Here is a 26,540-nt window from a genome sequence, read left to right on the forward strand (position 1 = left end):
TTTGGAGTATTTTGGAAATCAAGGTTGGCACTAAAAAATACCAAAGTGTCAATCACCTCAAGCAAGTGCTTCGCCGGGAATGGGCTAAAATATCGCAGAGCAACATTCGGGCAGCGTGTGACGGTTTCATTGGCCGTTCGAACAAATCTAAACTTATTCTAAAATTTGATGCTATTTCCGAAATGTTTAGCTTTCATTTAATAAAATTAAAAAAAAAATGTAAAAATTATGGCGTTTGACTTTGTTGCAGCTTTTTTATCTCACCCTGTATATAGGTTCCTATCTTGGGGACCAATATTTCGAGGTGTTACATAATTTTTGGTTCAATCAAATTTATAATACACCCAACACATAGTGTTGTAGGGTATAAATACATTTTAGGGTTAAAGCCGTACTTTCTGTTAGCTTGGGCGAAAATCTCCAACAAATCATCATTTTGGAAGGATGACGTCAAAGACAAAAATGTTCTCCATCAATTTTTACTATAAGTCACCAAAGACAAGAAATCTCTATTTCCATGCAATCAAACTTATAATACACCCAAGACTTAGTGTTGTAGGGTATAAATAAATTTTAGGGTTAAAACCGTACTTTCTGTAAGTTTGGGCGAACATCTCCAACAAATCATCATTTTGGAAGGATGACGTCAAAGACATAAATGTTCTCCATCAATTTTTACTATAAGTCACCAAAGACAAGAAATCTCTATTTCCATTGCATGCCCAAATACTTTTGCATCAATGTTCTAAAACAACCCGAAAATATTTCTTAATTTTTCCGAGGACTTTTTTCGATTTGGCGCCTACAAATTTCAAAAAATTTCATTTTGGGTGGAAAATAGCCAAAGAACTGTGGATGGTGAGCGCTACCGGGAGATCATATCCAACTTTTTTGCCCAAAATACAAGAGCTTGACTTGCATGGTATGTGGTCTCAACCTTGAACTTATTGGGAGGTGACTTCGGTGAACTTTTTATTTCAAGTTTAGAGTGGTCAAAATAATATTTTTGGTTGGGCTATGTTAAACCTCATGTCAATGCAGAATGGAAGACAAATTAGAAGCATGTATTCATGAGATACCGGAAAGTGAACGTAAAAATTGGACTAAGGGGATGAACCATTTGAGAAGAAGTTGCGGTCAGCACTTGCTTGAAATAATCTTCAAACATTAAATTATATGGTTATAATATCAATTCAAATACGAATTTTATGTATTTTTACGAATTTTTATTTTTTTCCTATAGCTCTTAAAAAGTCACCATTTAGTTAGTTCGATCATCATTATCAATTGCCGGTATGAACAGACTTGGCTTAAACTAATTCAAATGCTCTTTTGAATGAATACTTCTAATGATCTTTTTCATTTGCAACTATACAACACTAAATTCAATACCACTGTACTTTAATGAAAACATAATTTGCTAAAAATAAGCAAATGAACAAGACAATCTAGCAAAACATGCACTACTTATTCCATTTTGCTGGAACTTGGCAACCCCTTAATATTAAGGATCATATTACTAATTTGGTCAACCAAACATATGATACTTACCGACTAATACCGTTACTTGGACATTAATTTTACCATTCGCCGCCTCTTTACTCGACTGTATTTGCACGGCCTCGCTTTGCCCCGAATGTCTTGTGGTTGCCGCAATAACGGCGGCCGATGCGGATGTCGTCGTTGTACTACTGCCACCGCCACCCATCTCACCTGTGGAATGTTGTTCGCCGTTGATTTTAAATGCTTGCATTTGTAATTCATCATTTTCACGACCCTCTGGCGGTCGTCGTGGTTGATAGGAATGTTGCTGTGATGGATGCTGGTGCTGATGCATTGCCATGGCAGAGGATGTTTGTGTGGAATTACTGTTTGGTTGCGGTTGGGTACTAGTGGAATCTACCAAATCTTGAAGACTAGGATCGTAGGAATTTCTATGATTGTTATTCATTTTTAAGGTATTGTTGTTGTTGATACTGCTGCCACCACTACTGCTGTGGTTGTGTGTATGATGATGATGATTGTTTGCCGTGGAGTTCGACAGCCAATCGGCGGCTGTGTCGAGCACATGATCATGATGGGGACCGTTTGGATCCATTGTTGTGCTATCGGGCGCAGGAGCGAAAACATCTTGAGCTTGTAGACGTAACCGGGTCTCTTCGGCGGCATCTTTTTTGGTTGTTAGCGTTTTGTCGCGTAAGGAGGTGCGTCGTACCGATTGTGCTCTGTATTATAAAAAATAATATTAAGGGGGAAGCGATTTTTAGTTAAATTTAAAAAGAGGAAGTTTTTTTTTTTGAAACAGTTACCTTGTATTATTACTTTGAGATCGTCTAACTCGTCTTCGTTGTGCTTCTGCCAAACGTTTACTTTCCTGTTCGGTTTTAAGTTGTTCGATACGTTCACGTATCTCGGGATCTTCACAGATATCTGAAAAAATGTAAGCAGAAAGAAATTATGAGTTATTCTAGTAAACAAACAGTATGGTACTCAATTGATTTGGGAGCAACAATACTAAGGAGAAAAGCGGAACTTCAAATAAAAAATAAAATAAAATAAAAAAATAAGCAAATCCTCGAAAGTGGAACCAAAATCCACCAGGATTCCAAAGCTAACAAAGAAAACTAAATAACTGACTGAGAATCAACGTTCAGACGAAACGGATGAAGCAAGAATCTCGAAATTTTGCACAAGGGCCAGTCTTGGCGCGTAGGTGTGTGATAAGATGCGCAGGTGTGTGATTTTGGAATTCGTACTAAAAGGCTATGAGAAGTACTAAAATTTGAACACAGTTTGTATTGTACAAACGGAATGAGCTAGAATTCTAAAATTTGGAATAAGAGTCGCTGATAGAGTGCAAGATAGAGGTACCGAAGGGTTTTTAGAAATTCGGACTTTAAGATTACGAAAAGTGTTAAAATTGTACTAAACTTCTAAAATGGTAACATTTGGTATTATGTAAACGTATAGAGCTAAAAAAAAAATTGAAATTTGGCATGAGAATCAATTTTGGAAAGAAAGTTTGATATATGAAGGTGGTTTTGAAAATGTATACTAAGTGTGAGAACTGTACTAAATTTGGAACAGTTTGTTTTGGGGTTAACGAATGAAGCTGAAATTTTCAGATATTGTATTGGGGTCTCTGTTGGCGGAAGGTTTGTGATGTAGATGTGGTTTTGGAAATGTGTGCATAAAAATTACTAAGTAGTACTATATTTATTAGCCTGGACATATGCAGTACGAAAAGTACTGAATTTGGTATTGGCTGAAGAGATAGAGATAAAATTCTGAAATTTGATATCTAGATTATTGATGATATCTGTGTTTGAGATTTGGCAGTGGTTTGAAATTGCGTCATATATTTGTAGGGCTGGAATCCTTAAATTTGATATTAAGATCTCTGTTGATATTGTAAATTGTGATATGGAGGTGGTTTTGGAAACGTGTGCTATAATTGTACGAAGTGGTAATAAATTTGGAAATGGGGGAGATTACAGAGCTGAGATCCTAAAATGCAACATTCAAATTACTGATGGTATCTGAGGTTGAGATATGGAGGTGGTTTTGGAAATGAGTCCTATATTTGTACGAAAAGTACTAAATAAGACTAAATTTGGTATTGGATGGAGGAATTGAGCTGAAATTTGCTATAGATATCTCTGTTGGTATCTGTAATTAAGACATGGCGGTGGTTTTGGAAATGTGTACTTTGATTGTACGAAAGGTACTAAATGGTACTAAATTTGGTATTGGAGGGAGGAATTGAGCTGAAATTCTGAAATTTGATATAGACGTCTTTGTTGGTATCTGGAATTGAGTCATGGAGGTAGTTTTGAAAATGTGTACTATAATTGTACGAAGAGTACTAAATTTTGGTATTAAGTGAGCTGAAATTTGATATTCATATTGATGGTTTCTAGAGTGTACATATGGAGACATTGAAACATTTTTGAACTGAAGAATTGCATGTGGGTCCATTATGCAATGGTATTACAAATATCTTCCTTCTCAAAATGAACAGTTTTGAAGGTTTTTTGGTGTAAAAGGTAAACATTCTTTCCGAAAAAAGAAAACACTTGGTTAATACAGGGTAAGATAAAAAACTGCAACATGAAAGCAAAAAATGCAAAATAGCATCATATTTTAGAATAAGTTTAGATTTGTTCGAATTGGTGACCTTTGGCACGAATTATGACCTTCAAACAGCTAATGATACCATCACACGCTGCCCGAATGTTGCTCTGTGGTATATTGGCCCATGATCGACACTTTGGTATTTTTTAGTGACAACCATGCTTTCTAAAATACTCCAAAAACAATAGTCCAACGGATTGGTATCTGGAGATTTTGATGGTGGCGCGTGCTGAGGGCGATGCTGCTGAGTCCTGTTGAAATGTCCAAGGTCTGCTGCCGAAATTTTTGGGTGCCTAAGGTTTTAATACAACCCTCCAGAATATTTTCGCGATAATATTCGGAATTTATTCTGAAGCCACGGTCGATTAATACGAGCGGAGAGCGACCATCGGCAGTTATGGCGGCTCACACCATCACCATGGCCGGCGCTTGAGTTCCGGTGGCCAACCGAAGGTGCACATTTTCAGCTGACCTCTTTGGAGCAGGAGCGGATCATTTTGTTTGTTTACTGCTTTATTTACAAACTGCTGGACAACGAATGTTTTCTGAGAAAACCAAATTCGGCAGTTAACCACTTTCGGCCAAACGAATCAATTCTTTGGCTCTTTTGAGTCTATTTTCTATCTGTTGCGGGGTAAGTTCTTACACTTTTTGGAATTTCAATGGCTTTACCCCGAGCTCATTGTTCAATATTTGCCGATTGGAATATTGCGAAATGTTAAGCTCACGAGCCATTTTTCGGCCACTGCGACGCGGGTTTCGATAAAGTCGCTTCTTTACTTTTCGAACCATTTCTGCTGATGTTGCTGTTTTCTTCTGTCCACTTCCTTGATGACGGGCTAAGCTACCAGTATCACGGTAACGATCAATGGTAAGAGACACAAAAAATGTATTCACATTTAAATGCTGGAGTGCTATAGCGATATCCATTTGTGTTTTTCCAGCCAAATATAAAGAAATCACACTATCACGCTTGAATTCCATCACGAATAACTTTTTTATGGAAAATTCTCACCGCTTGAATTCCATCACGAATAACTTTTTTTCTGGAAAATTCTCACCAAAATGCTTTTGTACGCTTGTTAACAATATAATGAGCTGTCCCTGGAATAATTTTAACAACTGTCGGACAAGTGGCTTAGAAATGACAGCAGTCTGAAGTTGGTTGCAGTTTTTTAATCTCACTATGTACTATACTATAAACACTTTCTTTTAAGTTTGACAGTTCCTGTGAGAGTCTAAAAGTATGCTTTATTTTTTGAAGATAAATGTTTAAGAAAAAGTGACTTTACACATGATTCTAACGTAATGTGTAGTCTGGCCTTAAGTAGTAAATGACTTCAATTGTCCTATTTTTTAAATTTCATACAAATTATTATTATCAAATCCATATTGACTTACCTGAAGGCGTTTCATCGTCTTTGTTTTTGATATTTAAATCAGCACCACATTGGGCCAACATTTCCAATACTTCCAGCTAGAAATACGTAAAAGACCAATAGTATTCAGTAACTTAAAACTCAAAAAGTTTACTCTCCGAGATATACTTACATGGCCCCAACAGGCTGCCGCATGCACTGGAGACCACATATCCTTGTCCACAGCATCAACATTGACATGCTGCTCTAAAAGGAATTCAACTACTCTGATATAACCATTAGCAGCTGCTATGTGTAACTGGAGAGAGAAGAAGGGAGAAAAAAAGGTTGAAAAATATCATCAACAAATCATGCTTTGCCCCTCCACTCACCGGCGTTGCACCCTGTTCATCTGGTTGCTCAAGATCACCACCATTTTTCGATACATCCTGTAAATCCCGCAACATTTGTCTTTCCGTTGCCGATCTCGTCTCATCGATCAGTTCCTGGGTCACACCACGCTTTGACATCTCAGCCTCTATATAGTCCAGGGTATTTTCATCATCACACAAATCGTAGGGCATATTGCCATCCGTATTGACGGCCAATAGATTAGCACCATGATCAATAAGTATTCGCACCAGTTCCAAATGGCCACATGTGGCGGCCGCATGCAATGGCGTCCATTTATCACTGTCCTGAGCATCAACATTAGCACCGTATTCCAATAAAAGTTTTAACATCTCCACATTGTTGTCGATGCAACATTGATGCAGTGCCGTCAGACCGTCTTCATTGGCCGCATCCGGTGTAATGCCATGTTCCAACAATTCGGCAACTTCTTGCATGTCATTGCGTGATGCAGCCTCCAGCAGCACCACGCTGTTTTCGAATGAGATATGACCTTTGCCGGATGTTGTGCCATTGCGAAAGTGATGTGTTGTACTCAGACCATTGAGGGTGGATAAATTGACACCTTTGGCTCGTTGTAGTTTTAACCATTCCTTTTCTTTTTGGCGGGCCACTTTTAATTGTTGAGCTCGTCGCCTGTCATCCATGGTGTGGGTGTGCGGGAGGATAAGCCGTAGAAAGGAATAAGAAAAAAAAACGACAACAAAGAAAAGAAACAGAGGGAGAAAGAGAAAAAAGACAATTAAAATCTCATAAAAATGAAAATTCCAGTTAATCTCTCCAAAGAAGAGATTTCGTGACAGATTTAAATAACAATGCAATTGCTAGGATGAAAACAATCAACTTGTGTGTGTGAAATTGATGAAGGTGAGGAGATAAAGTTTTTCGTTCTCACTTTGGCAAAATAAAATAGCTGGTTGAAGCTGGTGTTCCCATGAAACTGACAGGTAAGGGGATTAGAAAGGATGTTTGAGTTCTAAATTGAAGAGTTTCATGGTTTAGTTTTGGCGTTTTAGCGGAAAGTGTTAATGTCTGCCAAAAGACAAAGATTGAAATGGGAGATTTTTTCCTTTAAAACCGTTAAGTCTGGACGTCAGCTGTCATAATATTTGAGCATTATTTTATTTACAATGTGTTTATGTTTAGTACACTTTGTAAGGTTTAGTGTTCGGTAAAATTGTTGAACGATTGGCTGTAATACAATATTGTACAGTCATGACCTACAAATCGTATTTTATAACTTCAAGGAGTTGTATATCGGAAACAACATTTTGGATCGGAACAACAAATAAAAAAAATGTACAAGCTAGCGGGGAATTTTTCATGGTTTTCAAATATAGAGATCACCCAGAGTAGTGAAGTGCCGACTGACTGGTCAATGCCCAGACGAAATGGCTAAAGCTAGAACCTTGAAATTTGTCACAAGGGTTAGTCTTGGTGCGTGGGCATGTGATAAGGCTAGGTTTTTGGGAATTCGTACTAAAAGGGTAAAAATCTACTAAAAATGTAATACTTTGTATTGGAAAAATAGAATGAGAAAATTCTGAAATTTCGTAAAAGAGTCAGAAATGGTATGCAGGATAGATGTACCAAAGGGTTTTTGGAAATTCGAACTTTAAGATTACGAAAAGTTTTAAAATGGTGCTATACTTAAAAAATTGTACCATTTGACACGGATAGAGCTAACAATTGAAATTTGGTATGAGAATCGAGGTTGGAAAGTAAGTTTGATATATGAAGGTGATTTTGGAAATGTGTACTAAGTGTGCGAACTTTACTAAATGGTACTAAATTTGGAACAGCGGATGAACCTGGAATACTGCAATTTTGTATTGGTGGTAGGTTTGTGGTTAAGAAAGGAAATGCGTACTACAAGTGCACGAAATGTACTAAATAGTACTATATTTGATACAATTTGGTATTGGGTGAACCGATAGAGCTGGGAATGTGAAATTTTGTATGAGGGTCGCTGTTCATGTACAGACCGTACGATTTCAGAAATGTGTACTGTTAGCGGCACTCCCAAAATCTCATTGATTTGTAAACGATCTTGCAACACTGTTGCTTATGAAATAATAATTTTTGGAATGTCAATTTATTGTAAATATTTAACGAAACTTAGAAAAAATGTCAAGTAGCGTCCCTGAGTACCGCCATTTTCTGTCCTGAATAAATACCAATAAGTTGGATAATACGCTGTGCTCAGGAACTGATTTTTTGAACTATTTTAAAAGTTTTTGTGGTTTCATACCAAAAAGTATGGCTTGTTTTATATTTACTATTTTATAGTTTTTTAATTCCTAATTTTTTTTGTAATTTAGGAATTTTAATAGAAATACATTTTGTGAAATAAATCAACTTTTATGGAACAAGTTGTATTTTATTCAAAATCCCAGTGGAAACCACCAGCTCGGCCTACTTGCCTTTTCAACATTTTAAAATTCTTTTTGTGGGCTCATCCTGGGCCAACTGCAGCGTCTACAATAACCTGCCAATCTCGCAGTAAGTAGAAAATGGAGTTATCAAATTCAGAAGGTCAGCAACACAATGATCACAATATTTCACTAAGTCAAAAATCCCCTGACGAAAATGAGAAATATTGCATAGAATGCAACAAAAAATTCAACTGCAAAAATTCCACGTCGGACATAACCCAAAAATGTCCGCAGTGCTCCGTCATACGACCTAACTCACCAGCATCCACTGCTACAACTCGGAGTTCTGCTCATTCTAACAAGTCACATTCGCGTAAAATTCAATTACAACTTAAAAGACTTGAAGAAGAGCGAATATTTAATACAGAATATCTAAATAAAAAATACCAACTTCTTGAGGAAGCCGAAGATATAAGTGATACTTCGTCTAACAAATCCCGAACAGTACAAAATTGGCTAAATAAAGTTCCAGATCAAGATGAAACATCAGAAATTCTCCCTGAAGATAGGCATCTATCTGCCGCTAATAATCAATGTACCAACACAAATCAGCAAGCTTCAAGCTTGCCCCACGAGATTGTTTATTGTGACATATCAGGTCACGCCAATACGCAAAATAAACCAAAAACAAACATGCAAATAAATCATAATCACCAAACTGCAAATACTTCATTCGTGCCCATTGTCTCCACTGCTTCTGCGAGTACCTTGTCAATACCAAATCGTGCAATGTACACGGCAACTACAAGCGTCTGCCACCCAGAAGTGCAGTCAGGTGTCATTGATCATCTTCCTCATGTAACCGTAAATCCACATTTACCTCGACCTCCACTAATTCGCAATGCAAATTTTCGTCCTTATCAGCCAACAATTATTAATAATTCTGCTCCCCACACCTTTTTACAAACTGCTCCAATTTCTACCACCATGAATATTTCACCTAATGAGGATCCAGCTCCACTGAATCGCAATACGAATTTCGCTTCTCATCAGCCACGTCAGCAGTCATACATTAAGGATTCAGCTCCACATACGTTCTTACAGAATGAACCGATGTCTTCGACTATGAATATTTCTCCTAATGCCAATACAGCGACATCATTTTGTCCACCTGTAAGTCTGGAACCTCACAACAGGCTACTACAGTCGCACATAAATGCTAGGCAATCCATGCCGAAGGAATTGCCACCATTCTCTGGCAATCCGGAAGAATGGCCCACTTTTATTTCCACTTTGGAATGGTCAACTGCCGCCTGCAACTTCACTAATGCGGAAAACTTAATCCGTCTTCAAAAATCTCTTAAGGGAGAAGCTCTCCAAAGCGTGCAACAAATGTTGATTCATCCTGCTAATGTACCAGGAGTAGTTGAGGTACTTCGATTGCTGTACGGCCAACCTGAAAAAATTATCAATTCAATAAAATATAAAATAAAATCGTCGCCAGTAGTTGATGAAAACAATCTAAAAACACTTACCACATTTGCGATAAAAGTCCGAAGCCTAATTTCCACCATCACCGCCAGCAATTTGTATGATGAAATAAATAATTCATCTCTTCTCTTTGATTTGATACAAAAGCTCCCCCCTTCGTATCAAATGCAATGGGCAAATTACAAAATGCAGTTGATGAACCAAAACAAAAATCCAAATTTATCTGAATTTGACAAATGGATATTCAGCATTGGCATCACTGCCAGTAGTATAGCAGTTGAACCTCACTGTTCGAAAACAACAACAAACCATAAAGACAAAATATCAGCAAATAACAAAAAAGCATACAAAAAAGATTACGTTTATACTCATAGCGATGAACGTAAATGTGTTGTATGCAACAACAACTGCAAAGCAGTAGCTAGCTGTCAAACATTCCTCTCACTCGATCGTGGAGAGAAATGGAATGTGGTGAAAAGGAACAAACTTTGCAAGTTTTGTTTGTGTAAGCACAACGATGAGTGCAGAAAGAAGAAGAAATGTGGTAAAGAGGGGTGCGAATATTTTCACCACTCGTCATTACATCGATATTCACAACCTGCAAATGAACATAATGAAATGTCAAATGACAATGTAAACAATTTGCATATAGAAGAAGTAGTAAACAACTCACATAGTGCTGAAATAAAAAATATTTTGTTCAAAATAATTCCTGTAAAAATATATGGAAAAGATAAAAGCATAAACACATATGCTTTCATAGATGACGGATCTTCAATCAGTTTAATGGACGAGTCGTTAGTGAACCAATTGGATGTGGAGGGCATTTCCAACCCCCTCTGCCTTCGGTGGACTGGAGGTATGGAAAGAACGGAAAATAGTTCACAAAAAGTAAAAATAGGTATTTCAGGTGGAAATGGAAAGCGCTTCAACATGAATGTTTTTACTGTAAATTCGCTAAATTTACCATCCCAATCGCTGGATTATAGAGTTATGGCGCAAAATTATCGCCACTTGCGAAATCTTCCTGTGAAAAGTTATAGTAATGCTGTGCCAATGTTGTTAATTGGATTGAATCATTTCGACCTAGGAATTCATAATAAAGTCCGTGAGGGATCCCCGTATGAGCCCGTTGCTGTACGAACACAACTTGGATGGCTAATATACGGCACAGTCGCAGAGAACAAGAACTCAGGTAAGCACTTTAATTATCATATATGTGAGTGTTCTGCGAGTGATAATGATTTAGACAAGTTGGTCAGAAGCTATTATGCTCTTGATAGCGTGGGGATTAGCATAAAAGACCCTCTTATTGCTGAAAGCGAACAACGCGCGTTGCATCTATTAGATAACTTTACAAAACGAAATGCCAATGGTAACTATATAGTTCCATTATTATGGAAATTCGATTTAGTAAAATTGCCTGACAGTTATGATATGGCCTTCAAACGCCTTGTTTGCTTAGAGCGAAAATTAAAGCAAAATGACGAGCTTTTCAACACATTTAAAGAAACATTGTCAAAATACCTATCTAAGGGCTACATAAGAAAATTGAAAGAAAATGAAATTGATCGAGCCGATGGAAGAGTTTGGTATCTACCAATTTTCGCTGTCTTTAATAGAAACAAACCCGGAAAATCGCGCGTAGTTTGGGATGCAGCAGCAAAATCAAATGGATCATCTTTAAATTCATTTCTTTTAAAAGGACCTGACTTTCTAGCTTCATTACCATCAATTCTTTTTAAATTTCGGCAAAAATCTGTGGCTATATGTGGAGACATTGAGGAGATGTTCCACCAAATTTATATACGGCGTGAAGATCGCGACGTACAAAGATTTTTGTGGCGAGAGTGTATGCAGGAGAAAATTCCCGAAATATACGTAATGGATGTAATGATATTCGGTGCCACATGTGCTCCAAGCATTTCACAGTATGTGAAAAATCATAATGCAGCTCAATTTAAAAGACAATTTCCTACTGCATCCAAATCAATAATAGAAAATCATTATGTAGACGATCTTCTGGATTCCGTGGATACTGCTCAGGAGGCTATTCAATTAATTACCGAAGTGTCATATATTCACCGCCAAGCCGGTTTTAATATTCGTAATTGGATCTGTAACAACCAATTTGTAATGGATTCTCTTCCTACAATCGAAGCACAGAACGTTAAATGCCTAAATTTCAAAGAAAACCAACAGATTGAGAAGGTTTTGGGAGTATTTTGGGAATATTTGGAGGATGTAATAACATTCAAAATTTCTAACTGGCTTATGGAAAGCGATATATTTTCGAATAAAAAATCTCCCACTAAAAGGCAAATGCTAAGATTAGTTATGTCTATTTACGACCCGCTCGGTCTCATCGGACACATTATAATGTATGTAAAGATTCTTATGCAAGAAGTTTGGAGGGCCAAAATAGAGTGGGACGAATCGATTCCCCTTGAATTGAACCGAAAGTGGATCCAATGGGTCAATATTTTACCCGAAATACAAAATATTAAAATTCCCCGTTGTTATTTAAGATCTTTTGATACCCATACAGATACAGAGGTGCAACTGCATACCTTTGTCGACGCAAGCAAAGATGGTTATGCAGCCGTCTGCTATTTCAGATTGAAAAAGAATGATACAATCGTTTGCTCCATTGTGGGGTCGAAAACCAGGGTAGCACCTATTAAGATTACATCTGTGCCACGTCTTGAACTTATGGCCGCCCTTATAGGTTCTCGTTTTGCCAAATTTGTAATGGAAAATCATGATATTAAAATATCTAAAAAATATTATTGGTCTGATTCAAAAACAGTGCTAAGCTGGATCAATTCTGATGCCAGAAAATATAATCAGTTTGTGGCTTTTCGAGTCACAGAGATTTTAGAGTTGTCTTCGCTCAATGAATGGAAGTGGGTCCCAAGCAAGCAAAACGTAGCTGACGATGCTACAAAATGGTCGAAGATACCTGTAATTTCTATAGATAGTAGATGGTTTAACGGTCCAGATTTTTTACATTTGCCTGAGGAGGAGTGGCCTAAAACAAGTGCTCATCCTGAGCCAACGGAAGTAGAACGAGTACATCATTCTTTTAAAATTACAACATTATATACAACCTTTGATGTACTCAGATTTTCGAAATGGGTCCGCCTTTTAAGGACGGCTGCATATGTACTACGATTTATTAACAATTGTCGCAGAATTAAGAAACAAACTCATGAATTAACTCAAGAGGAGCTAAAACGAGCAGAAACAATTTTATATAGGCAGGCTCAAAGTGAAACATATTCCGCAGAAATATCACAACTTATGTCGAAAGCCTCTATACACAAATCCAGCGATATTTATTGCAAATCACCGTATCTGGAAGATGGCGTTTTACGTGTGTATGGAAGAATTGATGAAGCAGATGTGCCTTGGGAACAAAAACGCCCTATTATCTTACCTCGAGAATGTCATATAACAAAACTGATATTGTTACACTATCATGAGAAATTTCACCATATGAATCATGAGACAGCCATCAATGAAATCAGACAAAAATTCTCGATTTCCAGACTACGTACGACATTTAAAACAATAACACGATCCTGTCAAATGTGTAAAATCCACAAAGCTATTCCACAAAGTCCACAAATGGCAAAATTGCCTAGAGCACGACTGGCTTCATTCGGTGCACCATTTTCTTTTACCGGAATAGATTTCTTTGGTCCCATATTGGTCACCGTCAATCGTCACAAGGAAAAAAGATATGGATGTCTGTTTACATGTTTGACCATACGAGCAATTCACATCGAGGTTGCATATTCGCTGACAACAAGTTCATGTATTCTAGCCATTCGAAATTTTATGGCACGAAGAGGAATTCCACTTGAATTCTATAGTGACAATGGCACAAATTTTGTTGGCGCAGAGAGAGAGTTACGTGAGGCGGTAACTGAGGTAGATAAAGATGAGTTAGTAAAAACTTTCACTAGTACTACGACAAAATGGAATTTTAATCCTCCTGCCTCACCTCACATGGGAGGTGCGTGGGAGCGGCTTGTACGATCAATTAAAACTATTTTATATAAAATTATACCAGCAAGGTGTCCTAGTGATGAGCTCCTATTAAGTACCTTAATAGAAGTTGAAAATATCGTAAATTCTAGGCCTCTTGCTTATGTTCCTGTGGACGACGAAACGTCAGAGGCTTTAACTCCAAATCACTTCCTAGTGGGAAGTTCAAGTGGGTTAAAACCGATATCAGTTTGCAGCGACAGTGGCATATTATTAAAGCAAAATTGGCTGCTTTCACAACAATATGCAAACATATTTTGGAAAAAGTGGTTAGCTGAATTCTTGCCTTCGTTAACTTGTAGGTCGAAATGGTACGAAAAATCTAAACCATTATGTCAGGGGGACTTAGTGATTATTGTTGATCCTTCTCTACCTCGAAATGTTTGGCTGCGTGGTAAAGTACTTCAAACGAGATTGGCAAGTGATGGACAGGTCCGTAGTGCAAAAGTGCTCACACAACGAGGTATCATGGATCGGCCTGTAACTAAATTGGCAATTTTGGACGTAGCCCCTCAACGAGAGTCTGGCAGCGGAAAGGTTCCTTGCCATACTGCGGGGGGAATGTTAGCGGCACTCCCAAAATCTCATTGATTTGTAAACGATCTTGCAACACTGTTGCTTATGAAATAATAATTTTTGGAATGTCAATTTATTGTAAATATTTAACGAAACTTAGAAAAAATGTCAAGTAGCGTCCCTGAGTACCGCCATTTTCTGTCCTGAATAAATACCAATAAGTTGGATAATACGCTGTGCTCAGGAACTGATTTTTTGAACTATTTTAAAAGTTTTTGTGGTTTCATACCAAAAAGTATGGCTTGTTTTATATTTACTATTTTATAGTTTTTTAATTCCTAATTTTTTTTGTAATTTAGGAATTTTAATAGAAATACATTTTGTGAAATAAATCAACTTTTATGGAACAAGTTGTATTTTATTCAAAATCCCAGTGGAAACCACCAGCTCGGCCTACTTGCCTTTTCAACATGTACTATAACTGTACGAAAATTACAAAATGGTACTACTGTATTTGATATTGGTTGAAGGGGTAGAGATAAAACTCTGAAATTTGATATTTAGTTTATTGATGATATCTGCGTTTGAGATTTGGCGATAGTTTGGAAATGCGTCCTATATTAGTACGAAAAGTCTGTTGGTATCTGAAATTGAGATATAGACATGGTTTTGGATATGTGCACTATAGTTGTACGAAAAGTACTAAATAGTACTTAATTTGGTATGGGGTTAAGGAACAGAGCTGAATTTGTGGTATTGCATATAGATATCCCTGTTGCTATCTGGAATTTAAATATGGAGGTGGTTTTGAAAAAGTGTACTATAATTATACGAAAAGTACTAAGTGGTACTAAATTGGGTATTGGGTGAAGGGATAGAGCTGGAATCCTGAAATTTGATATGGATGTCAATGTTTTGGATATGCGTACCAAAATTGTACTATAATGGGGGAAATTACGGAGCTGAAATCTTGAAATTTGATTTAAGATCACTTATGGTATCTGAGGTTGAGACATTGAGGTGATTTTGGAAATGTATATTAACATTGTACGAAAAGTGCCAAATGGTATTAAATTTTGTATTGAGTATAGGAATCGAGCTGAAATCATAAAATTTATATTGAGGTTCCTGTTAGTGGTATGTTTGTGATTAAGAGGTGGTTTGGGAAATGTGTACTGCAAGTGCACGAAAAGTATTAAATAGTACTATATTTGATACAATTTGATATTGGGTGAACATAGACAGCTTGAAATATGAAATTTGGTATAAGGTTCAGTGGTTGTCCGGAAATGTACGAATAGTACTAAATGGTACTACATTTGGTATTCAGAGATGGATAGGGCTGGAGGTGATTTTGGAAATACGTACTATAGTTGTACGAAAAGTACTAAATAATAATAAATTTTGTATTGGGTGAAGGGATAGAACTCAAGCCGTGAAGTTTAATATTGTTATAACTGTTATTATCTGGGATTGATATATGGAACGGTTCTGTAAACAAATACTAAACTTATATGAAAAGTAATACATGTTACTACATTTTGTATTGAGTGATATATGGAGCTGGAATCTCGAAATTTGACACTTAGGTCTCTGTTGGAACATGGTGTTGAGATCTGATGGTGGTTTTGTTCGGGAAGTACTAAATGTTGGAACATGGTGTTGAGATCTGTTGGAACATGGTGTTGAGATCTGATGGTGGTTTTGTTCGAGAAGTGCTAAATGGCACAATTTTGGATTTAGGATGGAGAGACGGAGACTGTTTTGGATGTTACTAAATTTGGTATTGAGTGAAGGGAAAGGTCTGAAATTTCATGGAGACAAACAAAATTCACTCTATTTGGACTGATATAAGGCATTATTTGGGCAATAAATCTGAAACCGGGATAAGGATATATAGGAGCTATATCCAAATCTTAGCAAATCTCGATAAAATTTGGCAAAGGTATTTCCGAGCTCAATAAGATATCTTGTCTCAAATATCATTGTTGTCGAATGCATATTACCAATGTGAGGGACTTAAATACCAAATCGGATGAAACATATATATGGAAGCTAAAGCTATATCTGAATCACCAATTTTGCATTTGCTTCTATACTTCATCGGTCGGATGTACCAAAATTCCGGTCTTTAGGACTGATATTGGTCATTTAGTGCACAATTAGCCCGAAATCGGTTAAAGATATATATGGGAGCTATATCCAAATCTGAACCGATCTAGATAAAGTTTGACAGAGGTATTTCTGTCCTGTATTTGGTGCCAGATATCAAATACAGGACAGAAATACCAAATCGGATGAAACATATGTATGGGAGCTATAGCTGTATCTGAACCGATTTTCTAGAAATTTGATGCACTTGATGCACATGTGCCGAAATTCAGGTCATTTGGACCGATGTTGGCCATTTAGTGCACAATTAGCCCGAAATCTTCAACAGATTTCGTTGAGCTATATTTAAATTAAAATCGATTCTCACCAATTTCAACCTGCATTTTGTTCACAAGAATACATGGACAGACGGACTGATATGCATAAATCGACGCAGAAAGAGATTCTGTGAAGATCCTCAAAAATATGGATCTATCTCACTTCCTTCTCCATGTAACAAACAATTGATTAAAAAACACGTGAAAACAAGTAAAAACGAATAATACCTTTTACCGTTTGGAAAGAAATTGAAAACTTTCAAAAAACTTCCGGAAACTACCACTTAAATAAAAACTGTTATATGGAGACTATACGATGACGTGGACCTGCTTAAGATTTTTTTTGTCATAGACTGTAATGTCGCGTCAATCCTAAAAATACCGAGTATTGGGAGGTACCGTCATATGGGGCTATACGAAGACGTGGGCCTGCATACAAAAATGTTTGTCATAGGCTGAAGTATTCATTGCGAATTTCAAATACCAAATTTGAAATGATTCAGGTAAATAATATCGCTAAAATCATCAAAATACCGAATATCCGGAGCTACCGTTATATGAGGGCTATACGAAGTCGTGGACCTGCATACAAAAATGTTTGTCATCGGCTGAAGTATTCATTGCGAATTTCAAATACCAAATTTGAAATAGTTCCGTTTAATCATGTCACTAAAATCATCAAAATACCCAATATCGGGAGGTGCCGTAATATGGGCTGTATACGAAGGCGTGGTTCTGCACGGACAACTTTTTGTCATAGGATGTCGTATTCATTACGAACTTCAAATACAAAATTTGAAACATTTTCGGTGAATAATGTCGCTTAAATTACCAAAAAACCGAAAATAGCGAAATGGGCATATAGGTCCACGCTTTGCTATAGACCCCATATAATGGGTCTATACCAAAACGTGGACCTACATGCCCCATTTCAATACCAAAAGTCCTGCAGACATAATATACATTTGAGTAACATTTTATCAACCTACTTCATTTCGTTCGAAAGCTAGAGTGATTTCCACAGACGGGCAGACGGACGTGCATCGCTAAATCGACATAGAATTTTATGCTGATCAAGAATATATATACTTTGTGGGGTCTAAAATGTATATTTCGAGGTGTTACAAACGGAATGACAAAGTTAATATAACCTATATACTATGGTGGAGGGTATAAAAAGGTGTAACACGAGGTAGAAGACACTTCGTACTACTTTAATAATCCCTCCTCTTTTAAAGTGTCTCTTATGGGCCATAGAAAGTGAGAACAGACACTTTCTATGGCCCATAAGAGACGATCAAAGTTTGATAAAAACAAGTAAGCAAAGGCTACAGTCGAGCGGGGCCGACCGTTGAATACCTTACAACACTATAATAAACGATAGAGATTATATAGGCGAGATACTCGAAAGAATTCCACAAGACATTGTGACAAATAATAAAAGAAAACCATCAGGTTCCGTTCTCTAATTTTCTAATAATAGCACATTATACTAATTTGCTCATTTCCAATTTATTGGTAGATTTTGCACGTAAATGGTCTTCCTAGATCTGGAACCAATATTTCCCAAAGACCTATAATCTCTCAGAAGTGGGAAAAGATTAACATTTATAATTGGTTTTTGACTGAAACGCATCTATATGAGATACAGACATTTGACTATATTCTCCAACAAAAGTTGGCAAACTATTTCACACATTGAATATTTTTGGATGGCCATCCAAAACTGCTCGGCTTTTGTAATGTCCCGTAACCCCCATTCAAATGTGCGTGAGGATCGGGCGATATTTACGACCTGCTGACAATTTTGCAGTTTTTTGGTCCATTTCAACCCTTAAATATATGGCGATCATCTCCAAAAAGAGTAGGCTTCTTTTCGGACCCTCATCTTATCCCCATGCAAAATTTCGTAAGGATCGGGGCATAAATGCGATCTGTATATGATATCCTGATATCCTAACTACTTAGTTTTGTTAGCTGTAGAAATATTACCAAATGTTTAATTCAAAATGAAAATATGCCAAAAATATGAAAAAATTGAAAAAATATGAGAAAATGTTACAAAACCAATATTTTCATCTTTAGAGAGATATTTTTATGCGATTTTTTAGACGTTTTGTGTTTCCTGCCAAGAGGCCATTCTGAATTAATGAGAACTGTCGAAATCAGTTCAGCCGTTCTCGACATATAAGAGATCTTTCAAGCATATCTTTTTTGATAGACATATATATCGCACATATTTTGCTATATATCCGATTTGTTGGATGTTAACATCAATGTAAAGGTCAGAAGTAACCTTGTGATGGCTTTGTGATTTCCCCGGGATTTAAAATATTCACGGTTTAATGAAAAATTTTGATTTTTTTCAACACAAAAGATATGGTCTATTTTACCCGCTAAATACTATCCGATGACCACCCAAATTGGTAGGCTTCTTCCCCGCCCTAAACTCTATCTACATGCGAAATTTCGTCGATTGGTCTATAATTGCGACCTGTATAGCTACTGCAAATTCCGACATTTTTTCAGTATTTGGTCCATTCCAACCCCTAAACATGTGGCGATCATCTCCAAAAGAAATAGGCTTCTATTCTGACCCTAACCCCACCTTCGTGCAAAATTACGTAAGGATCGGGCCATAATTGCGACCTGTAGCGTGATTACAAATTAACATGGACAGACGGAAGGACGGACATACACATACAGCTCGCCGAGCTAGGAAGATTCACATATACTTTCCTATATGGGAAACCAATATTTCGAGGTGTTACATAAATTCTGGCCGAATCAAACTTATAATACCCCCAACACATAGTGTTGTAGGGTATAATTATTTCAATGTGAAAAGTTTGAATCTAATCAGCTACTCCCTTTGAGAATTGGTGGTATCTATGATATAATACTGATTTTGCAATATTGAGCCGATCCTGTATCAGTTTTATTATTTCCTCTGTTTACTAAATATATTTCATAGTTCATAAATTCAAAAAAAAAAAAAAAAAAAAAAAATAATAAAAAAGTAAATAGTTTTAAAAATTCCATTATCACACTCTGAATCCCGCATATGAAAAAAACCAACAACGACCAGCCGATTGTCTGCCTTTCATAACTTTTGGTTGTGGATGCCACAAGGACCTAAGTAAGTCATTGTTATAATTTTTTTTTGTTATAAAAAATTCTTTGAAATGTTTGCACAATATCATAAATAACCCTTTATCCTTTTATGGCAAGGATGTTGATGATACTGGCACTTGAAATACACACCCGTAATACTTGGACAAAACAAAGATTATAAATCATAACTGGGGGTCCCTTGACACGAAAACACACACAGACGCACGCAAAAAAAGAGAGCAAAAAACCGACATATCAAAAGTTTTCAAGCCCTTGGGATAATCTAAACAATAACAATAACTATTGTCAGTCAGTCTGTCTTTCTGCCTGTCTGTCATGTGGTTGTTATTGTGTGAAGTGGGCACTTTTATGGGCAATTTCTCTCAGCTGGATATTTGGTTAAATTGACTGACCGCCCGACTATTGGCCTGGTCAGGCAAATTTATGCTAAATAATGCGTTACAATGAGGGACGTTTTGTTGTTGTTCTTGTTGTCATACTTACAGTCTTGCCAATTGCAGGCGCTCATGTGTGGGTAAATTTTCAACAGTTTGCATTTCCGCCACCAAATCGGCATGCTCCATTTTCAGCTGGGCCTTGAGGGCTTCATCCGATTTGCGATTAATTAATATGCCTTTGACCATGATGAGGCTGTGGCTGCTGCTGCTGCTCGTGTGTGTGTGAACGTCGATGTGTTGCGTTTTCGAATGTTTTTTTTTTCGGAAGTTACGTGGGTGGTTGGGGCTTCAAGGTCGCTCAGTTAGTCATGCCAGCCACCCCGTTAAAAAATATTAAACAAAAAATGATATGTTTTGTTTTTGTGTTTCGTTTTCATTTGCTCTTTGGCATTTTCACTTTAAGTCATTGTATCTCTCAAGGATTTCGTTTAAGTTTCTTCTTATTCAGACTGCAAAGAAAGTAAGAAAAAGAAAATTATTAAGTTGGGAAATTTTATTTCATGCTTTAAAAAATAATTATAGTTTATTGTATGCCAAGATATATCCTTCCTGACGCAGAGTTTTTTGCTTTTTTTAATAATCTCCTTATGGATATTTTATCTCGTTCAAAGGGGGGATAAAAAAATGTAAATGAAGGTTCGTTTTTCTTTTTTGATTTTGGGAGCTCGTTTTACAGCTACCTGCTGCTGCCACCACTGACTGGTAATGGTGATGAGCATTATGATCATTTTTATGAATGAACTCAAAGCAATTTTACGCATTGTTTGGTAACTATGTTCGTACCGGTGTGCCCGTTTCCCTTTTATCCCAGTGAAAAGGAGAAGCAATTTGAAGTTATTTAGCTTTGATTGCGAACACACATATATTAAGTTACGCTCGAGAAAAAAGCGTATTTTTTAAATGAAGTGGATCGGAATGCGTTCAATTAGAGTTGGCTACAGCAAGAATGAATATACTAACATTGTTCCTATTTTGACGGTCTCTCTTTTTCTCTTCCTGGGAAAAAATTCAATATTTAGATTTGTTACATTTTTTTCGTAGAAAAGATATCCTTGACTTATAAAAAATGTTTTTCAAGAACCAACACAGTGATAGTCGTGATTTTTTTTATGGATTCATAAAAAATATTTTCAGGGACCATCCTATTTTAAGGTTTGATTTTATTGACTTGTTTTCAAGGACCAAATTAGACCAAACAGTGGATTTTTAAAAGAATATTTTTCAGGGAATAAGTGAGCCATAATCGTAGATTTTTTGAAGAATGTTATTCAAGCACCACATAAGATGTAATTGTGGATTTTTATTACCTCAGCCATATGGCTAGAGAGGGTAAACAGGGTGAGATGAAAAACTGCAACCAACTTCAGACTGCTATCATTTCCAATCCACTCATCCGACAGCTATTAAAAATATTCCGGTGACAGCTCATTATATTGTGTACAAGCGTACAAAAGCATTTTGGTGAGATTTTTCCGGAAAAAAAATTATTCGTTATAGAATACCAGCATGATAGTGTGATTTCTTTATATTTGGCTGGATAACCACAAGTGGCTTTCGTTGGAGCACTCCAGCGTTTGAATGTGAATAAATCTTTTGTGTTTCGTAAAATGGCTCGTGAGCTGAAAATATCGCAATATTCCATTCGGCCAATATTGAAAAATGAGCTAGGGGAAAAGCCATTGAAATTCCAATAAGTGCAAGAACTTACACCGCAACAGAAAGAAAATAGACTCAAAAGAGGCCAAGAGTTGCTTCGCTTGGTCAAAAGTGGTGAACTGCCGAATTTGTTTTTCTCCGATGAGAAAACATTCGTTGTTCAGCAGTTTATAAACAAAGAAAATGATCGTGTTTACCTGCAAAGAGGTCAGCTGAAAATGTGCACCTTCGGTTGGCCATCAGAACTCAAGCGCCGGCCATGGTGATGGTGTGGGTCGCCATAACAGCTGATTGTCGTTCTCCGCTCGTATTAATCGACCGAATATTATCGCGAAAATATTCTGGAGGAGTGTATAAAAGCCTTAGTCACGCAAACATTTTGGCCGCAGACCTTGGACATCCCAACAGGACTCAATAGCATCGTTACAAAATGAGATTCCTCGCTTTATTTCCAGCGCACGATGGTCACCAAAATCTCCTGATCCCAATCCGTTGTCTGGAGTATTTTGGAAAGCAAGGTTGGCACCAAAAATACCAAAGTGTCGATCACCTCAAGCAAGCACTTCGCCGGGAATGAGCCAAAATACCGCAGAGCAACATTCGTACAGCGTGTGGCGGTTTCATTGGCCGTTTGAAGGCCATCATTCGTGCCAAAGGTGACATATCTAAACTTATTCTAAAATTTGATGCTATTTTCGACATTTTTTGCTTTTATTCAATAAAATTTAGAAAAATGTTAAAATTATGGCGATTGACTTTGTTGCTGTTTTTTTATCTCACCCTGTATATCACTTGATACGGACAAAACGTGCTTCAACGGTTTTAGACCCTAGGTCTCTTTGGACCAAATCCGTTTGAGGACATTTGGAGTCGATCTAGCGATGTCCGTGCGCCCGCCTGTCTGTCTGGCTGGTGCACACGATAATTCTGGAGTATCTGATTTGGTTCTCTTAATAGACAATCATAACCATATTTCGTTTTTTGAGTGTATCTTTTTCAGGGTATTTTTTTTTTCCTAAATCTAATACAGACGGCACAGGATACGACCTCAGGGTATAATGTAATGCTGCAGTGAAAGTAATACTTTCGCACACACACACAGACATACAATTTGTTCGTTTCTGTGTTATGTTCTGTTTTGTAGTTTTTCCTGTGGGGAAATTGTAACGGAGATATTAACAATGGAACGTGTCCTTTTCCTCTCATCGTCAGTTTTTTTTTGGTATGTTGTAGGAACTTTGGCAGTAGTAGCTGAAGCATCATCACCATGAACGCCAACAGCTGGGGCTGTAACTGGCTGGTTGGCCAACAAAAAAATGAAAAAAAAAATCATGCTGAAAGATAGTTTTTAAACTATTCGCTTTTCCCATACAAAGGTTGTTGGGTTGAAGTTTTCCCAGAGTATTTTTAGAGAGCATAAAAAACGTGAGGTATACTTTTAGGGTGAACCGGCAAAGTGCATATATTAAAAAGCAAACGGCAAAGAATGTTAGGTAAAGGGGAAAATATGCAAATAAATCATAACGTGATAAAATTCTTGAGTATGCCTCTGCATTGCCATGGGAATGGCAAACATTTAGCTTTTTCCTAAGAAATAGTTCTCTGCTGACAACAACGAATCATTTCCACTTTTTCGTTTTGCAGATTTATGAGTAAATAATAATGTTTTATGAGGAATAAAATTGAATTTTAGATGCAAAACATGAAGGCATAATTGGATTATACGGAATATGGCGGCGGGGTGGGGGACAGGAGGTAGTGTAGTTTGGGGAAAAGTGAAAGGAGTATACTCATATCCTTGCAAACTTTGCAAGTTTGAGCGTATCAGTCGATTTAATTGACAGTGGTATACTACTACCGTAAACACACTGAACACAAATTTAAACGTGTCGGACCATTTCGAAATTTTATAGCCACATTTTCCCAATGAAAATATCTGTAAAATTGTTATTATAGTTACGACATTTTTTTGACTAAAAGAATAGACCGAAAAGGTTCGCAGTTAAAATGTATCTCACTTTGGGTATGTCAGGAACTTCCTTGCGTGTACTCTCAATAGGCAGACGAGCTCTAGGGCATTGCTGGATCGACATAAAGCGTCTTTCCTCCAAACAAATGTGGGTGTGATTATTTAATTTCGATAAAACACGTTTTCGGCTCATAACCCTCTTATAGTAATTAGTTTGAGGTTATAGATAATGAGTAGAGGTGTCAGATATAGTGTATGAAGAATTATATAACTATGTTCAAAGTTGAGAAGGAAATCCTCTTAGCTAAATACAAGATTCACGATATATCGATGAGTTTTCTACGGTCGCTGGGATATATAGTCCTGGGTGTAGAGTTCGTCACAGAAAATTTATATTGAAGTAAATGAGAGTGATACAGGCAGTTATTCGTTTACAAATTCATTAAATTTTACCTGACAGGGAACACAATCAAGTACTTGATTTATATTAATTGCGTCTGTAGGCTGGTACGCCTTGCTGTTCCAGTGGCTTACTGCTTTCACGAAGGTTGCTTCACTGCTGTTTGACTTGTCGTATGTTGTGTGGTTTTTGAGCTAGTACGGGGTAATACTTCGGTTGGGGCCCCGTGAGAGGAAACGTATGTCAGCCTAAGCCCCATGATGGCAAAGGCCGACGACAGCGATCAATTCGAGTCAAATTAAGGTTTTATTACTTTTTTATATCAAATGGCCACAATGATTTTTTGATCCGGTTTTAAGTTCGATTTTTCACTTGTTACTTTTAGTATCAAAGGCCCACGATGATACTTTGTTTGGTTTTGAGTTTAAAACTTCCCCACTTTGATATCAAAGGTTCATGACGGCATTTTTATTTGTTTTGAAATTAAAACTTTCATAATTTTTGAATGTAAGGACCGCGATGACTTTTTGAATCGTTTCGACTTTATCGCTTTGCTTTTAGTGTCAGATGCCAACGACGGCACTTTGATTTGGCATGCATTTTGATCGTTTTCGATTCGGTTCGTGATAAATTAAGTTTTTATTACTTTTTAATATCAAAGGACCACGGCCATGACGATTTGTCACTTGTAATATCGAAGGGACACGACACCGATTAATTCGAGTCAAATTAAGTTTTTATTACTTTCTAATATCAAAGGATTATGACGACTCTTTGATCTGGATTCAATTTAGATTTTTTGCACTTGTAATATCGAAGGCCACATCGACACTTTGATCCGGCTTCAATTGTGATTTTTCTGAGCATTAGTGTCAAAGGTCCACGATGTTTCTTTAATTCGCTTTTAATTAAGAACTTCCTTACTTTAATATCAAAAGACCACGATCGCACTTTTAATCGTTTTGAACTTAAAACTTTCACAATTTTTGTATCAAAGGACCAAGACTGTTATTTAAGTCGTTACGATTTTATCGCTTCGGTTCGCCCACGACGGCATCTTGATTCGCAATGCATTTTGATCGTTTTCTCAAGGGGTTATTACTTTGAGTCAAATTAGGGGTTATTACTTTTTAATATCGCAGATCCGCGACGGCACATTGATCCCCATCAAACTTTTTCACTTTAATATCAAAGGTCCACGGCGGCACATGTATTTGTTTTGAGATAAAAACGTTTACAAGTTTAGTATCAAATTCCCACGACGGAACTTTAATTCGGCATGGATTTCGATCGTTTTCTCACCGATATTATTTACGGTCCACCACGGTACTTCGATTTGATTTAAAGAATTTTTTTTTTACTTTTTAATATCAAATGTCCATAATGATTTGTTGATCTGGCTTCAATTTCGATCTTCCTCACTTGTAAGACCCACCAGGGCCCGTCTTCAATTACGATTTTTTCACTTCTAGTATTATACGCCCCGTTTCATTTGAAGGCCCACGTTTGCAATTCGAACCGCCTTCAATTGTGTTTTTTCTTACTGTTAGTATCAAAGGCCTACGATGATACTTTGATTCGCTTTGCATTTACAATTCCTCACGTTGATACCTTTACAACTTTCAACAACACTTTCATTCCTTTTGAAATTTAAAGTTTTGGAATATTCGTACCAATGGCCCAAGACGCTCTTCAAATTGTTTCGATTTTATCGCCTTTAGTACCAAAGGCCAACGACGGCACTTTGATTCGGGTTCGATTGTGATGGTTTTAGCACTCCTTATATCAAAGATCCATGAGGACATTCCGATTTGCGTCGAATTCGGGTTTTATTAGTTTTTAACATCACAACGGTACACTCAGACTTGTGTTGCCTTTTCTTTTTCCTGGTAAAAACGACCAATGTTCCGGATAACATTAACGCTTTATCTTTCACTTTCACCGGTTCACCACAGACTGCTCCCCAGTCAAGCTTCGTCTGCCCTTTATGACTTCGGCAGAGAATTCCAGGCTGTTTCCAATGGCCTTACTGACGACAGCCCTCTGGACCTTGTTTACGATATTAGTGCCAGTTCAAACGGGACCTTAATTAAATATCCATGATTTTAGCCTGTTGGTACTTCGAAAAAAGTTACGATTCTAACTTTTCGGGGTCTTCTTTTAAAAATCTATTTAA

The 26,540-nt window shown here is 37.0% G+C and overlaps 1 protein-coding gene across 4 annotated transcripts in view; it reads right to left on the reverse strand.

Annotated features, from left to right (window-relative positions):
* Positions 1–26,540, reverse strand: part of LOC101890867 (protein phosphatase 1 regulatory subunit 16A) — a 315,099-nt gene that overhangs the window by 32,406 nt on the left and 256,153 nt on the right. For all 4 annotated transcript variants that reach the window (XM_005176219.4, XM_011297335.3, XM_059129049.1 and 1 more), the window contains 6 exons: positions 20,386–20,788; positions 5,885–6,539; positions 5,686–5,811; positions 5,536–5,611; positions 2,310–2,430; positions 1,552–2,225 (listed from right to left, as the gene is read on the reverse strand). In XM_005176219.4, coding sequence (XP_005176276.2) covers positions 1,552–2,225; positions 2,310–2,430; positions 5,536–5,611; positions 5,686–5,811; positions 5,885–6,539; positions 20,386–20,525 — 1,792 coding nt within the window. In that variant the 5' untranslated portion in view covers positions 20,526–20,788. The remainder of the gene's footprint in view (positions 1–1,551; positions 2,226–2,309; positions 2,431–5,535; positions 5,612–5,685; positions 5,812–5,884; positions 6,540–20,385; positions 20,789–26,540) is intronic.

Source organism: Musca domestica, unplaced genomic scaffold, assembly GCF_030504385.1.
Source record: "Musca domestica strain aabys unplaced genomic scaffold, Musca_domestica.polishedcontigs.V.1.1 6, whole genome shotgun sequence".
Lineage (NCBI taxonomy): Eukaryota > Metazoa > Arthropoda > Insecta > Diptera > Muscidae > Musca > Musca domestica.